Raw genomic sequence first — 18,259 nt, 5'->3', positions numbered from 1 at the left:
AATATATCTCTGCAAAGTATAATGGACGCAACCTATTGGAGAAGCAAGTCAGTGTTCGCGTCATTTTACTTGAAAGATGTCCAGTCTCTTTACAAGAACTGCTACACACTGGGACCATTCGTAGCAGCGAGTGCAGTAGTGGGTGAGGGCTCAACCACTACAATTCCCTAATTCCATACCCTTTTAATCTTTCTCTTGAAATGTTTTTATTGTTGTTTTTTGGGTTGTCCGGAAGGCTAAGAAGCCTTTCGCATCCTGGTTGATTTGGCGGGTGGTCAAAGTCATTTCTTGAGAGCGCCTAGATTAGGGGTTTTGATGAGGTCCTGTTGTATGGGTTGCAACCCTTGATACTTCAGATCCTAGGGGTCGATCAGCATCCTAAGAGGATCGCGAGGCTCCGTAAGGAAGACGTACTTAAAAGGCAGAGTAATTGTTCAAGTCGACTTCCTTACCAGGTACCTATTTATTTTGTTTTTGTTATTTTGATAACTTCTAAAATGAAATAAAAACTCTTAGCTCATAAAAGTGTAAACATATATTGCTGGTCTCTACCCACCCCCCTGGGTGTGAATCAGCTATATAATCACCGGCTAAGTTAAATATTGAAAAATGTTATTTTGATAATAAAATAAATTTTTGAATATACTTACCCGGTGATTATAAATTAAAGGACCCTCCCTTCCTCCCCAATAGAGACGCAGTGGGACGAGGAGAAAATTGAGTCTTTGTTTACATTGAGTACTGGGTATCTGGACGACAGATGGCGCTGTTGGGCACACCCGCAACCTGTGTAGCGATCGCTGGCGAGTTTTTACCGTAGAGTTGTCTGTCAGGCAACAGAGTTGCAGCTATATAATCACCGGGTAAGTATATTCAAAAATTTATTTTATTATCAAAATAACATTTTCTGGAATGAATTAAGATCGTATGTAGAGGTACCACTGTATATATATATATATATATATATATATATATATATATATATATATATATATATATATATATAAAATATATACATACATACATATACCAAGGCACTTCCCCCAATTTTGGGGGGTAGCCGACATCAACAAAGAAACAAAAACAAAGAGGGGACCTCTACTCTCTACATTCCTCCCAGCCTAACAAGGGACTCAACCGAGTTCAGTTAGTACTGCTAGGGTGTCACAGCCCACCCTCCCACATTATCCACCACAGATGAAGCTTCATAATGCTGAATCCCCTACTGCTGCTACCTCCGCGGTCATCTAAGGCATCGGAGGAAGCAGCAGGGCCTACCGGAACTGCGTCACAATCGCTCGCCATTCATTCTTATTTCTAGCACGCTCTCTTGCCTCGCTCACATCTATCCTCCTATCACCCAGAGCTTCCTTCACTCCATCCATCCACCCAAACCTTGGCCTTCCTCTCGTACTTCTCCCATCAACTCTTGCATTCATCACCTTCTTTAGCAGACAGCCATTTTCCATTCTCTCAACATGGCCAAACCACCTCAACACATTCATATCCACTCTAGCTGCTAACTCATTTCTTACACCCGTTCTCACCCTAACCACTTCGTTCCTAACCCTATCTACTCGAGATACACCAGCCATACTCCTTAGACACTTCATCTCAAACACATTCAATTTCTGTCTCTCCATCACTTTCATTCCCCACAACTCCGATCCATACATCACAATTGGTACAATCACTTTCTCATATAGAACTCTCTTTACATTCATGCCCAACCCTCTATTATTTACTACTCCCTTAACTGCCCCCAACACTTTGCAACCTTCATTCACTCTCTGACGTACATCTGCTTCCACTCCACCATTTGCTGCAACAACAGACCCCAAGTACTTGAACTGATCCACCTCCTCAAGTAACTCTCCATTCAACATAACATTCAACCTTGCACCACCTTCCCTTCTCGTACATCTCATAACCTTACTCTTACCCACATTAATTCTCAACTTCCTTCTCTCACACACCCTTCCAAATTCTGTCACTAATCGTCCAAGCTTCTCTTTTGTGTCTGCAACCAGTACAGTATCATCCGCAAACAAAAACTGATTTACTTCCCATTCATGGTCATTCTCGTCTACCAGTTTTAATCCTCGTCCAAGCACTCGAGCATTCACCTCTCTCACCACTCCATCAACATACAAGTTAAACAACCACGGTGACATCACACATCCCTGTCTCAGCCCCACTCCCACCGGAAACCAATCACTCACTTCATTTCCTATCCTAACACATGCTTTACTACCTTTGTAGAAACTTTTCACTGCTTGCAACAACCTTCCACCAACTCCATATAACCTCATCACATTCCACATTGCTTCCCTATCAACTCTATCATACGCTTTCTCCAGATCCATAAACGCAACATACACCTCCTTACCTTTTGCTAAATATTTCTTGCATATCTGCCTAACTGTAAAACCCTACCTCTTCTAAAACCACCCTGTATTTCTAAGATTGCATTCTCTGTTTTATCCTTGATCCTATTAATCATTACTCTACCATACACTTTTCCAACTACGCTTAACAAACTAATACCTCTTGAATTACAACACTCATGCATATCTCCCTTACCCTTATATAGTGGTACAATACATGCACAAACCCAATCTACTGGTAACATTGACAACACAAAACACATATTAAACAATCTCACCAACCATTCAAGTACAGTCACACCCCCCTCCTTCAACATCTCAGCTCTCACACCATCCATACCAGATGCTTTTCCTACTCTCGTTTCATCTATAGTCTATTTTTTATAGCGGTGCATATTTGCACTACAGGGGTGCCCTTTTAGCTCGGAAAGGTTCCTGATACCTGATTGGTCGGAGGTATTTTTGTCCGAACACCTTCATTGTTCTCAAATGATTACCAAGTAATGTGAATCGAAACTTATTTATCAACCTATATTTCTCCATCATATATATGTTTTGTCAATAAACAATGTGAAAGAATAAATATATTATAAAGAATCGTCTTGGTAAGTCTAGATTTAATAACACAATCCGCTGAAGTCAACGACAGCAGCTGGTTTTCGGATGCACGCTTTGTAATTTTGTAATTTTTCACATATTTTAACGCAAATTGGGATAGATTACACTCAGCATAAGTTAAACATGTTATTATAAACTTTCTTTGAATCCAAGAACTTACCAAAAACATAGAATTAATAAAACCAGATATTTGTGAAAACTTATGGGGAGGTGAAAGAACAGCCTCTAGCGGCCTGGCGGAAAAACGATCCCTTCTGAGTTGTAGACGCAGTTTGTTTTTTTTCTTTCGTAATATAGTTCAGCCTATTCCTTTCAGTTTAAATAGTCTTACATTGTTTCTTTTCGTATTATTTTGCTTAGTATTTTCCCACATTCCTGTTCCTCACCGAATATCTATCTATTTTCCCCGATATCCCTTCTTTCATATAGGCCTATGTGATATCCGCACTACGATTCCTATGTTTTGCACCTTACGTCAGTAAGTATGTAAATAATAACAACAGCATAAATTTTATGCTGTGTAGCAAGTATAACCTATTCTGTAAACCTGATATTAAGCATAGTATTTTTTTTATTCCCGCCTCTTCACTATTTTAATGAGACTAGCACGCGCTTCCCTTCAAGCCATCACTTTCGACAGAGTATAAGAAATAAGGAATATCCCATATATGAAAGAAGGGATATCGGGGAAAATAGATAGATATTCGGTGAGGAACAGGAATGTGGGAAAATACTAAGCAAAATAATACGAAGAGAAACAATGTAAGACTATTTAAACTGAAAGGAATAGGCCGAACTATATTACGAAAGAAAAAAACAAACTGCGTCTACAACTCAGAAGGGATCGTTTTTCCGCCAGGCCGCTAGAGGCTGTTCTTTCACCTCCCCATAAGTTTTCACAAATATCGGGTTTTATTAATTCCATATGTTTGGTAAGTTCTGGTATTCAAATAAAGTTTATAATAACATGTTTAACTTATGCTGAGTGTAATCTATCCCAATTTGCGTTAAAATATGTGAAAAATTACAAAATTACAAAGCATGCATCCGAAAACCAGCTGCTGTCGTTGACTTCGGCGGATTGTGTTATTAAATTTAGACTTACCAAGACGATTCTTTATAATATATTTATTCTTTCACATTGTTTATTGACTAAACATATATCTGATGGAGAAATATAGGTTAATAAATAAGTTTCGATTCATATTACTTGGTAATCATTCGAGATCAATGAAGGTGTTCGGACAAAAATACTTCCGACCAATCAGGTATCAGGAACCTTTCCGAGCTAAAAGGGCATCCCTGTGAGTCAAGTGCAAATATGCACCGCTATAAAAAATAGAGTATAGTGCTCTCCTCACTTCATCTATTGTAATCTCTCTCTCATTCTCATCTCCCATCACTGGCACCTCAATACCTGCAACAGCAATTATATCTGCCTCCCTATTATCCTCAACATTCAGTAAACTTTCAAAATATTCCGCCCATCTTTTCCTTGCCTCCTCTCCTTTTAACAACCTTCCATTTCCATCTTTCATTGTCTCTTCAATTCTTGAGCCAGCCTTCCTTACTCTCTTCACTTCTTTCTAAAACCACTTCTTATTCTCTTCATATGAATGACCCAATCCCTGACCCCACCTCAGGTCAGCTGCCCTCTTTGCCTCACGTACCTTGCGCTTTACTTCCACATTTTTCTCTTTATATTTTTCATACTTCTCTACACTATTACTCTGCAGCCATTCTTCAAAAGCCCTCTTTTTCTCTTCCACTTTTACCTTCACTCCTTCATTCCACCATTCACTGCCCTTCCTCATGCTGCCTCCAACAACCTTCTTTCCACACACATCACTTGCAATCCCAACAAAATTTTCTTTTACTAACTTCCACTCCTCTAATTTGCCAGTTTCTCTTAGTTTCACTTCATCATATATCATTTCCAACCTTTCCTGATATTTACTTTTTACCCCTGGTTTTATTAGCTCTTCAACCCTCACTACCTCCCTTTTACATCCACCTACTCTATTCCCCCATTCTATTGCTACAACTAATTTTCCTTCCACCAAAAATTGATCAGACATACCGTTTGCCATACCCCTAAACACGTGCACGTCTTTCAATCTTCCAAACATTCTTTTAGTTATCAACACATAATCCATTAATGCCCTTTCTACTACTCTTCCATTTGCCACTCTTACCCATGTATACTTATTTTTATCTTTCTTTTTGAAAAAGCTATTACTTATCACCATCTCTTGCTCAACACACATATCTACCAGTCTCTCACCACTCTCATTTTCACCTGGTACGCCATAGTTCCCAATGACACCTTCTATCTCTCCAGCACCCACTCTAGCATTTAAGTCACTCATGACAACTACATAATTCCCTCTACCCAGTCCTTCTACACACCTAGTTAATTCATTCCAGAACTCATTCCGCTCTTCTTCACTTTTCTCACTACCAGGCCCATATGCACTGACAAACGCCCAACATTCCCTACCCAACCTAACCCTTACCCACATTAACCTAGATGATATCTCCTTCCATTCCACTACTTTACCTGTCATCCATTCACTCAGCATTAAAGCCACACCCTCTCTCGCTCTTCCCCTTTCAATCCCAGACATTTCACCAAACATCACTTCAGCCTTTCCTTTTATCTTCGTCTCACACAAGGCCAATACATCCATCCTTCTATTCCTAAACATACTTCCAATTTCACATCTTTTACTCTCTATCGTACTACATCCACGCACATTCAAACACCCCAAAACTATATATGTATATACTGTATATATATATATATATATATATATATATATATATATATATATATATATATATATATATATATATATATATATATATACATTTAGATTTTTATCACAGCCCTAATTTTGGCCAACAACTAGCATAACTTGGACTTGGCTCATATTTTCATTAATTGAGGAACAAGCACCTTGGCATGGTTTTGCGATAGCAGACAAACGTGATTAATAGTTATTGCATTCAAGCTCGTAGGTAGTTGGAAAGTATTAAGATTAATAGCATTAAGCAAGTTCTATAAGATTATATCTGTGATGAGTGGTCTTGCCTAACTAATTAAGAATGTAAAACGTACAACTCAACTTCTCAAATGCTTCCCTATATGGCTTTCTGACAAGTGAAACAAAAACCCTGTACTTGAAAATTAAGGTTATACAACAGTTAACAGTCACTTCATACAATTTCTAGTCTAAAATAAGCTTCACTTTGTTCATCAATCAATTTATAAGTTTTATTTACAAGTTGTATCATGTCTAAAAAGACAGCCAAATGGTGAATCTTCCACTAGCTACCATGGTTTTAACTAGTGCTATTCGATATACTGTATATGGAATAATGGTCAGTTTTCCTGAGGATTTTCAATCCCATGAAAAAAAAAAATAATGAAATAAAAAAAATCTTGATGGACCTTGATGTTTATGGAGGTGTAAAACCAGGTGGTATTTTTCCTTGTTGTTATAAAGACTGATTTCTTAGCTCCTAAGTTGTCTGCTATTTTCTGTAAGTTAGTAAGTTTATTAAGTAAATGTGTTTGCGGTAGCTCTAGCCATGCTGATTACCACTCAATTTCTATAACTCCCAATATCTAAAGTTTTTGAATGGCTTTTAACAAATTGTCTATATAGGATGGCAAAAGGTAATCATCTGTTCTCTAGTTTACCATTTGGCTTTCAAAAAGGCCTTGGAGCATGCAATGCCCTCCTTACAATTTCCAATGCGGTACAAAATTCTCTTGATTGTGGTCAAGTAGTTCTTATGGTCTACCTTAATTTTAGTGCTGCCTTTGACATGAGGTCCTTGTTTTCAAACTCAAACAGTTGGAGAGTAGGTGGACCGTTTGTTAACATCATTGTTGTTGATGGGCACCATAGTGAATAAAAGAATGTGATATCTGGTGTTCCTCAGGGTAGTATTCTTGGCCCATTACTTTTCATAATACAGTATATACATGATATGCGGTTCGGCCCAGAAAACAAGCTCGTTGCATCATTTCACTTCCCTGAATGTACGTCTGGGGTTGCTGAATCTCTTAGTAGAGATACAGCTAAAATAGCGAACGACGAAAATTATGGTGCATGAAACTGAGCCCTAAGAAAAATTGAGAGAGAGAGAGAGAGAGAGAGAGAGAGAGAGAGAGAGAGAGAGAGAGAGAGAGAGAGAGAGAGAGAGAGATGATTCTTTGTAGTGGGGAAGCCTTAGTATAATTGAGGTTGTTTGTTTATTTTCTAAAGCTTGGTTAGGGCAGTGGTGAATGCTTTCTACTATTTGACTGTATATATATATATATATATATATATATATATATATATATATATATATGTGTGTGTGTGTATATATATATATATATATATATATATATATATATATATATATATATATACTGTATATATATATAAAATCATATTTACTTCACTGTAACTGGGTACTATATAGTATAGGAAGACCTTCAACTAAGAAAGGATAGATGTGTCCAGTTTTCAAGCAAAGCACTGTACAGTTTTAGAATTTATTTGTATTATTGGGCATCAGTTAATGCCATAATTCTACTGTATGTAGCCTATTCATCCTGTGTGATACCTTTTTAGGGACATACAACAAAAAGTATTACTTATTTATTTTAATGGAAACAATATGAAATGCAGTGTCTGCTGCTGAAACTGCATTGCTTATGCGTAGGAACCTAGCCATCATGGGCATTTCTTTTTGTTCAATATTTCCTGGACCTTCATACATATCTTGGCTATATTCTTCCATATCTACTACTTTTCTGACCTTATCACATGTCCAAACTATGGTGTCTTTATATCTGTTTTATATGATAATAAAAATAGTATTGAATCTACTGTAAACTGTATGAGGTTTTATGGATAATTTTAAGTGTCCCTAAAGCTCTTAAAATAACTATATTACAAGTTTTTTTTATTGCAGTCCTTTTCTTTACTAGGTTGATATTCCCAGAAGAAAAAATAATTGTCACTACATAAGTTATTCTATGTTTGTGAGAGTAAGAAAGGCAATTGTTTCATTTATTGCTGAAACATACAACAAAGCTAGGGGCATGCCTTAGTGTTAGTTGCTCAGCAAGAACTAAAGTGCCATATTTTGGGGCATGGTGTGCTGTCAACAAAAGGTATAGGTTTTAATCTTCAACAATATATATATATATATATATATATATATATATATATATATATATATATATATTTCATAATTCTATAATTCTGACCATCCTTTACATTTACATCTTCCAGGACAATCCCATCCTGTTCGTAATACTAGGCAAGAGTTAATTCTAATAGCCAGGCCTACTCCATCATGAGGCTCAATACTACACAGTATTCTAGAAGTTTTATTCCAGTTGTGACCAAGTTGTGGAATAATCTTCCTAATCAATAGAACTTCAAAAGTTCATAGTTGCAGCAAATGTTTTTATGTTGAACAGGCTGACATAAGTCTTTTTATAGTTTATATATGACATATCTGTTTTGATGTTGTTACTGTTTTTAGAATGATTTATTGTTAATTTGTTCTCATTATTTATTTATTTCCTTATTTCCTTTCCTCACTGGGGTATTTTTCCCTGTTGGAGCCCTTGGGTTTATAGCATCTTGCTCTTCCAAATGGGGTATTAGTTTGGCTAGTAATAATAATATATATAAATATATATATATATATATATATATATATATATATATATATATCAAGGGAACTTATAAGTTTAATTAGGGAATGATAGTGAACGACGAATTTATACTCAAACATTTGGTCATGTACCCTGTGGCCGCAGGGGCATAAAAACAAGAATAGCGCCAATGTTATCCCTGCGTGTCGTAAGAGGCGACTAAAAGGAGGGGGCTAGGAACCTCCTCTCCTGTATCTACATCCTGTGAGACATCGACAAAGAGATGGAGCTGGGGGGAGAGTGACTGCTCCCCGCACTCTAGTTTCGGGGTGTTTGAATGTGCGTGGATGTAGTACGATAGAGAGTAAAAGATGTGAAATTGGAAGTATGTTTAGGAATAGAAGGATGGATGTATTGGCCTTGTGTGAGACAAAGATAAAAGGAAAGGGTGAAGTGATGTTTGGTGAAATGTCTGGTAGAGTGTCTGGGATTGAAAGGGGAAGAGCGAGAGAGGGTGTGGCTTTATTGCTGAGTGAATGGATGACAGGTAAAGTAGTGGAATGGAAGGAGATATCATCTAGGTTAATGTGGGTAAGGGTTAGGTTGGGTAGGGAATGTTGGGCGTTTGTCAGTGCCTATGGGCCAGGTAGTGAGAAAAGTGAAGAGCGGAATGAGTTCTGTAATGAATTAACTAGGTGTGTAGAAGGACTGGGTAGAAGGAATTATGTAGTTGTCATGGGTGACTTAAATGTTAGAGTGGGCGCTGGAGAGGTAGAAGGTGTCATTGGGAACTATGGCGTACCAGGTGAAAATGAGAGTGGTGAGAGACAGGTAGACATGTGTGTTGAGCAAGAGATGGTGATAAGTAAGAGCTTTTTCAAAAAGAAAGATAAAAATAAGTATACATGGGTAAGAGTGGCTAATGGAAGAGTAGTAGAAAGGGCATTAATGGATTATGTGTTGATAACTAAAAGAATGTTTGGAAGATTGAATGACGTGCACGTGTTTAGGGGTATGGCTAACAGTATGTCTGATCATTTTTTGGTGGAAGGAAAATTAGTTGTAGCAAAAGAGTGGGGGAATAGAGTAGGTGGATGTAAAAGGGAGGTAGTGAGGGTTGAAGAGCTAATAAAACTGGGGGGGGGTTAAAAAGTAAATATCAGGAAAGGTTGAAAATGATATATGACGAAGTGAAAGTAAGAGAAACTGGCAATTTAGAGGAGGAGTGGAAGTTAGTAAAAGAAAATTTTGTTGGGATTGCAAGTGATGTGTGTGGAAAGAAGGTTGTTGGAGGCAGCATGAGGAAGGGCAGTGAATGGTGGAATGAAGGAGTGAAGGTAAAAGTGGAAGAGAAAAAGAGGGCTTTTGAAGAATGGCTGCAGAGTAATAGTGTAGAGAAGTATGAAAAATATAAAGAGAAAAATGTGGAAGTAAAGCGCAAGGTACGTGAGGCAAAGAGGGCAGCTGACCTGAGGTGGGGTCAGGGATTGGGTCATTCATATGAAGAGAATAAGAAGTGGTTTTAGAAAGAAGTGAAGAGAGTAAGGAAGGCTGGCTCAAGAATTGAAGAGACAATGAAAGATGGAAATGGAAGGTTGTTAAAAGGAGAGGAGGCAAGGAAAAGATGGGCGGAATATTTTGAAAGTTTACTGAATGTTGAGGATAATAGGGAGGCAGATATAATTGGTGTTGAGGTGCCAGTGATGGGAGATGAGAATTAGAGAGAGATTACAATAGATGAAGTGAGGAGAGCACTAGATGAAACGAGAGTAGGAAAAGCATCTGGTATGGATGGTGTGAAAGCTGAGATGTTGAAGGAAGGGGGTGTGACTGTACTTGAATGGTTGGTGAGATTGTTTAATATGTGTTTTGTGTTGTCAATGGTACCAGTAGATTGGGTTTGTGCATGTATTGTACCACTATATAAGGGTAAGGGAGATGTGCATGCGTGTTGTAATTCAAGAGGTATTAGTTTGTTAAGCGTAGTTGGAAAAGTGTATGGTAGAGTAATGATTAATAGGATCAAGGATAAAACAGAGAATGCAATCTTAGAAATACAGGGTGGTTTTAGAAGAGGTAGGGGTTGTATGAATCAGATTTTTACAGTTAGGCAGATATGCGAGAAATATTTAGCAAAAGGTAAGGAGGTGTATGTGGCGTTCATGGATCTGGAGAAAGCGTATGATAGAGTTGATAGGGAAGCAATGTGGAATGTAATGAGGTTATATGGAGTTGGTGGAAGGTTGTTGCAAGCAGTGAAAAGTTTCTACAAAGGTAGTAAAGCATGTGTTAGGATAGGAAATGAAGTGAGTGATTGGTTTCTGGTGAGAGTTGGGCTGAGACAGGGATATGTGATGTCGCCGTGGTTGTTTAACTTGTATGTTTAATGGAGTGGTGAGAGAGGTGAATGCTCGAGTGCTTGGACGAGGATTAAAACTGGCAGACGAGAATGACCATGAATGGGAGGTAAATCAGTTTTTGTTTGCGGATGATACTGTACTGGGTGCAGACACAAAAGAGAAGCTTGGACGATTAGTGACAGAATTTGGAAGGGTGTGTGAGAGAAGGAAGTTGAGAATTAATGTGGGTAAGAGTAAGGTTATGAGATGTACGAGAAGGGAAGGTGGTGCAAGGTTGAATGTTATGTTGAATGGAGAGTTACTTGAGGAGGTGGATCAGTTTAAGTACATGGGGTCTGTTGTTGCAGCAAATGGTGGAGTGGAAGCAGATGTACGTCAGAGAGTGAATGAAGGTTGCAAAGTGTTGGGGCCAGTTAAAGGAGTAGTAAAAAATAGAGGGTTGGGCATGAATGTAAAGAGAGTTCTATATGAGAAAGTGATTGTACCAACTGTGATGTATGGATTGGAGTTGTGGGGAATGAAAGTGATGGAGACAGAAATTGAATGTGTTTGAGATGAAGTGTCTAAGGAGTATGGCTGGTGTATCTCGAGTAGATAGGGTTAGGGTGAGAACGGGTGTAAGAAATGAGTTAGCAGCTAGAGTGGATATGAATGTGTTGAGGTGGTTTGGCCATGTTGAGAGAATGTAAAATGGCTGTCTGCTAAAGAAGGTGATGAATGCAAGAGTTGATGGGAGAAGTACGAGAGGAAGGCCAAGGTTTGGGCGGATGGATGGAGTGAAGGAAGCTCTGGGTGATAGGAGGATAGATGTGAGCGAGGCAGGAGAGCGTGCTAGGAATAGGAATGAATGGCGAGCGATTGTGACGCAGTTCCGGTAGGCCCTGCTGCTGCCTCCGATGCCTTAGATGACCGCGGAGGTAGCAGCAGTAGGTGATTCAGCATTATGAAGCTTCATCTGTGGTGGATAATGTGGGAGGGTGGGCTGTGACACCCTAGCAGTACCAGCTGAACTCGGTTGAGTCCCTTGTTAGGCTGGGAGGAACGTAGAGAGTACAGTGAACCCTCGTTTATCGCGGTAGATAGGTTCCAGACGCGGGCGCGATAGGTGAAAATCCGCGAAGTAGTGACATCATATTTACCTATTTATTTAACATGTATATTCGGACTTTTAAAACCTTCCCTTGTACGTAGTACTGTTAACAAACCACCCTTTAATGTACAGAACACTTAATGCATGTACTACAGCACCCTAAACTAAAACAGGCACAAATATTAAAGGCGATTTTATATCATGCGTTTCCTAAACACCTAAAAAGCACGATAAAAAATGGCAACCAATGTTTTGTTTACGTTCATCTCTGATCATAATGAAGAAACAAACTCATTTAGTGTACAGTACACATATATGTATAGGTTAGTTTTTGCATCGATTATATTGATTATACAGTACTGTACTGTATGTTGATTTGTTTATTACCAATGTTTTAGTTTACGTATTTTTCTTAGGACTTCCAAATGAAATGTTTTTCTTTATGACGCCGCCTGAAACGACGGCGTGTACGCTCAGTAAACAACCACGCTCAGAACAAACAAGGCATTTAACGCGCATGATGATAGTGATGAATAATGATACAGTACATACAGTATTTACAGTAAAAGCATTTACAAAATATGTTACCTTACAAATATAAATTATACAGTATTGTACGTAGCAAAGCAGGAAAACAATTTACGAGAGAGAGAGAGAGAGAGAGAGAGATTGTTTTACGTACGTAAATGTAAATTTTAAACAAAAAAAATATGATAGGTTACAACATGTAGACTTTTAAAACCTTCCCTTTAACTTAATGCATACAGTACGTACATTACTAAACTATAAAACAGGCAGTAAGAATATTAAAGTAAAAAATAAAGATTGTTACTGTACTCACCACAAAAGAAGTTGAAGAAAAACTTGAATGGTGATGGCGATGAATTTGCTGCACAGTAGAAATGATGATGATGAAGCTGATGATGTGTTCTACTGTGCAGCCAATGATAGTATTTTACGTCTCTTCAGACGGAGGTGTCTTTTCCTGGGACACCTCTTCAACTTCTTCCTGGGAAACTTCAATTTCTTCCGAAGGCGTACTAGCAGGAGGAACTGGCTCTTTTTTGCGAGGCTGGAAGAACATTGTGATCGGAAGTTGTTGCCGCTGCTTCTTTTTTCGATCCAAGAGCATTTTGTAGGGAGTCATTATGTCATCAACCTTGTTGCAGAATTGCATCGAGCGAACCATATCCTCGTCCCACTCTTGCAACATTTCTTTCAACTCCTTCGCGTGGTTGCAGGCCTTGGCAAGCCGTTCTAATGTTAAGCCCGTTTCTTCGACATTTTCTTGGGTCTCTTCCTGGGTATCACTCTCTTCCTCACTTGCCGATTTCGTCAGGTCTTCGAGGTCTGCGTCAGTTAGGGGCTGGGAATGGCAGTCCAACAACTCGTCGACGTCTTCAGTCGTCATGTCGCCAAACCCGTCACCTCCAATTATGGCAGCCAACTGCACAGATTTCCGTATTGCAGAGTGTTGGATTTCCGACGGAGTAAATCCCTTGTCGTCGTAAACAATATCGGGCCACAACTTCTTCCAGCTCGCATTCACGGTTGCAGGTTTCATCTCTTGAAGTGCCTTCTGAATATTCTGCAGGCACGTGGCTATGGTGTACTGCCGCCAGTACGCCTTCAAGTTGAAATCTTCATCCTCGTCATCTTGGGCAGCATCCACACACGCAACGAGGTCCGCCAAGGTATTCTTCGTGTAGAGGGCCTTGAACGCCCTGATAACCCCCTGGTCCATCGGTTGAATTAATGACGTGGTGTTGGGTGGCAGGAACTCAACCTGAATGCCCTCATGCGACAGGTCAGTTGCGTGTCCACCAGCGTTATCCATAAGGAGAAGGATCTTGAATGGCAAGCCCTTCTCTAAGAGATATTTACTGACTTGCGGGATAAAACACTGGTGGAACCAGTTGGAGGTCAGCATCTTCGTAATCCATGCTTTTTGATTATGCATCCAGTACACGGGAAGGAGATTCTTATTTTTATTTTTCAAAGCGCGAGGATTTTTCGACTTATAAATAAGCCCCGGCTTTAACAAAAATCCAGCAGCATTGCCACACATCACGAGGGTAACGCGATCCTTGAATGCCTTAAAGCCAGAGGCTTTGGCTTCCTCTTTGAACAGGAAAGTTCGCGACGGCATTCTCTTCCAAAACAAGCCAGTCTCATCCATATTAAAGACTTGTTCCGGCTTGTATCCACCTTCGGCGATAATATTCTTGAACGTCTGGTTCACGTAAGTTTCAGCAGCGGCAGTGTCAGCGGAAGCAGACTCCCCATGCAGGGAAACGCTTTTCAGGGCGAAGCGTTTCTGAAACTTCGCGAACCATCCTTTGCTTGCGGAAAAACGTTTCTGAGGCTGGGAATCAGTGGATGTCCCTGGTTGAGGATCATCTGCATCATCATCATCTTCAGCATGGTTGCCGTCGTCGTCTTTAGGTTCCTTTGCAGCAAAATTCTCATATAAACTCAAAGCTTTTGTTTGGATGGTGTTCGTATCCAACGCTATGTTCTTCTTCCGGCAGTCGGCAATCCACACAGCTAAAGCACCTTCCATGCGTACGATCGTTTTATTACGCGTTGTAACGACTCGCTTCGCTGATCTGCTAAAGGTGATTGCAGCCGTCTTTCTAATGTTCGCCTCGTCCTTTTTGATATAGCGAACGGTGGATTCGTTGATGCCAAAATGGCGGCCAGCGGCCGCGTAACTTCTACCATCTTTTAACATGTCGAGAAGCGTAACCTTCTCAGCTATCGTCATCATCCTTCGGTGGCGTTTAGGCTCACTACCAGCCTTAAGAGAAGCAGAACGCTTGGGAGCCATTACAGTAGGATTTACGTACAGTACTGTAACAAAAAGTTCAACTTAAAAAGGTCGCACACAGCACAGATTAAACTTCACAAACTTAAGAACGTCTACTCAGCGATACGCGGTAAGAGAAAGTGAACGATCCAGCCCCGCGAGAACTTTAATGCTGCGGGTAGAAGATGCGGGCAAAACACCAATCACAGGCTAGATAACAAAACTTGAGTTCTGATTCGTCATCTATCAGCGCTTGAACCAATCACAACCCGTCTTACAGTACTATGATGCGTTGGTTACCTACTCATAGAAGATGCCCCGCGCATACTGAACGTACGTAGATTAAGTACAATACCGTAATAATAATAAATAATGATAATAATACTGTACAGTAATAATAATAATAATAATGATAATAATAATAACAATAATAATTTTATTAACAACAACAACAATAATAATAATAATAACAATAATAATAATACACACTTTACGTACGCTATTTTACGCCTCTCTCTCTCTCTCTCTCTCTCTCGTACGCTTATTCGAAATGTGATTTTTGCAACAAAGAATATTATTGGATGCAGTACTGTACTACGTACGTATACATACAAAAGATTCATGGAAAAGAAGCACATCCATTACAGTACACACCATTCTAATATGGTATGACTGCATCTGATTTGCGTTTCATGTTCGATTTAATTTTACTACGTACTGAATTATCGTATGATCACATTCTCTTTTCGTGTTTTATTTCTTTCTGTGCTGAATTATATATCATATGTAATGCAATGAACAATCAGTAAGAGCAGATATTACTAATTACAGTATTAATGGAATTACAGGTAACAAAATATCGTATTTGGGGGTCTTCAGATTTCGCGGTATTTTCGAATTTTACGGAAAATCCGCGATATGTATATATATATGGGTTATGGAAAAACCCCGCGAAGTGGTGAATCCGCGATTGTCGAACCGCGAAGTAGCGAGGGTTCACTGTAGAGGTCCCCTTTTTGTTTCTTTGTTGATGTCGGCTGCCCTCCAAGATTGGGGGAGGTGCCTTGGTATATGTATGTATGTATGTATTTATTTTAGTAAATAAATAACATATATGTTTATTGAGTTGTGATTGCCTACAGGATTGGATTATTCATGCTTTTTATATTGACCTGATGTACTTTTGATGTTTTGAAGGTTCCCGTACTTATTACAGATGCTGAGGGAGACAATAACAGATCTTAGATTATATAAATGACACTTGACAGCATTGACTTCTTGGGCCACCTTGTGACCTATAATATCGTACGTCAGACCTGTAGCATTTTTATTACAAATTTCAATAAAGTTTTTTTTCTTTTTTTCAAAGAGAGACTGCTCATCTTACCTCTTAATTCTTAAGGCTTTCCCCCCTCCCGTTTTCTTTTATTTCATCTGGTGTTAATATGTAAATGATATCTAGTATTAATCAAAACTTAGTATACAGTTCAAGGTGTGAATACTATTTCCAAGCTTAGAGATTTAATTGAATTTTTTTTTTATTATTAACACTTGCATTTTTTATGTCAAAATTTAATATCTGCAGGCTTGTTGGATGACATTGTTAAGGATAATCAGCGACTGACAAGGGAAGCAGAAATGAGAGAGAAAAATAAAACAACACATACAGAGATTGCCGAAAAACTTGAAAAATTAACCCAAGTTTTTGTCACAGCCCATCAGCAGAATCTGAAACACTTCCAGACCATGACAAAAATGTGGGAGCGACACCATCAGGAGCATCAAGCCTCTATGAGGTCCTTGATATCTGAAATCAGTCACAAGAGGAAATCTAAAATTTGTGAAAAAAAGAGAAAGAAATTATCACCTTTGAAATAAGTGTAGTCATTCCTTTGAGAGTAAGTAAGGTAGTCTACTACTTATGTATCCTAATTAGTAGTACTGTCCAGTGAAAAGGAGCTGCTTCCTATAACAATAGTGCTATTATCCATTACATTTTTTTCCAAGTTCATGTTGTTTTGTATTTTTATACCCAACCAGTTGTTTGCAGTAGGATCAAAGTGTTCAGAGTTTGTCATATTTCATTTACCCTTTTAAGTACACCTATTGGAGCAGATTGTCAGAACACTTCTTTTCAGTACATTTACAAGATCTACCAAAGAATTATAAATGTCCTGTCTAACAGCTCCCCCATCACATTACGAAGACAAACCAGTACTGTACATGAAATGAAGGATGCCATTTTGGTACCTGTGTAAACCTTTATTCTTACTCTTATCTTCATTTTGTCTGAGAAGCATTCACTCGGCATAACATCTTTTCCATCTGTTTCTTACATCCTTGAGGATGGAAGAGTTGAAACTGATAAACTATCTATTTTGTATTTTGATTCTACCAATGATCTATTCTCAAAACTTAGTACAGGATTCTTTATATCAATTTCCATGCAGGAATTTGCATTTATCTTTTTTCTTTTCATTAATCATCTTTTAAAAACAGCTAACACACTTGCAACCCTTTCAGAAAATGAAAATCCATGAGTAACGGAGAAGCCAGATGAATAGTCAGGGTAAGCTCAGGGATATGCCAGATGGCTAGGCAGGTTAGGCACAGGGACATGCCAGATGAATACTGTAGGCAGTGCCCAAGAATATGTAAGTAAATAATCATTATTATTAAACATGGGAAGTTAATGAAAACACTTGTGCGAGTCAGGAAATGGCTGATAATTACATATTTTGTTAAATTTTCAAGTGTCAAGTGGATGGTCATAAGTTGGAGTTTTCAGAGGCACATAATAAGTCAAGCAGTCAGTATTACCTTAGGAATGACCAAATCTAAATGCACCATCTTGTATTGCATTTGATACCTGGTCAAGATTGATTTTTCTTCTACATTTCCCATCATAAATCTAACCCTTTTGAAATACAAAATCTAATCCTTTTGAAATACAAAATTAGAGTACATCTGAAGACTTCAAGTTATCATTCAGTACTATGCTTCATTTACAAATTTGTTTCTTCCAGGTTTCAATCGGCAATTTTTTTTAGTAACTTTTCATATTCATAAAGTATTTTAAGAAGCAGTGTATTTCCTCCGATATTAAATATTGCATATCATACTGTTTTTATTAATAAGACTATTTTCAATGTAGAATAATTTATAGCTCTGGGTAAATTTATAAAAGCTATTTTAACTAGACCACTGGTCTAATCATCATTGATAGTTTCAACCCATCCTATGTACCAAAACCAAGCTTCAAGATTACTGTAGAGTACAATGAAAAAGTTAAAACTTACAGCTTCTGCCAAGTATCTGTTTGAAAAT

At 38.4% G+C, this 18,259-nt stretch overlaps 1 protein-coding gene across 4 annotated transcripts in view; it reads left to right on the top strand.

Moving 5' to 3' along the window:
• The window catches only part of LOC137638810 (uncharacterized), a 213,181-nt gene extending 195,200 nt beyond the window's left edge, over window positions 1-17,981 (top strand). For 3 of the 4 annotated variants that reach the window (XM_068371194.1, XM_068371191.1, XM_068371193.1), the window contains exon 11: window positions 16,518-16,944. In XM_068371194.1, the coding sequence (XP_068227295.1) occupies window positions 16,518-16,810 (293 nt within the window). In that variant the 3' untranslated portion in view covers window positions 16,811-16,944. Of the gene's footprint in view, window positions 1-16,517; window positions 16,945-17,455 lie in introns of those variants that run through there. The other variant, XM_068371192.1, reaches the window with a different exon arrangement.
• The last annotated feature ends 278 nt before the right edge of the window (window positions 17,982-18,259 follow it).

This window comes from Palaemon carinicauda, chromosome 3 (genome assembly GCF_036898095.1).
Source record: "Palaemon carinicauda isolate YSFRI2023 chromosome 3, ASM3689809v2, whole genome shotgun sequence".
Classification (NCBI taxonomy): Eukaryota; Metazoa; Arthropoda; class Malacostraca; order Decapoda; family Palaemonidae; genus Palaemon; species Palaemon carinicauda.
The sequence above is the reverse complement of the archived record's forward strand: the minus strand, read 5'-3'. Positions and strand labels throughout refer to the sequence as shown.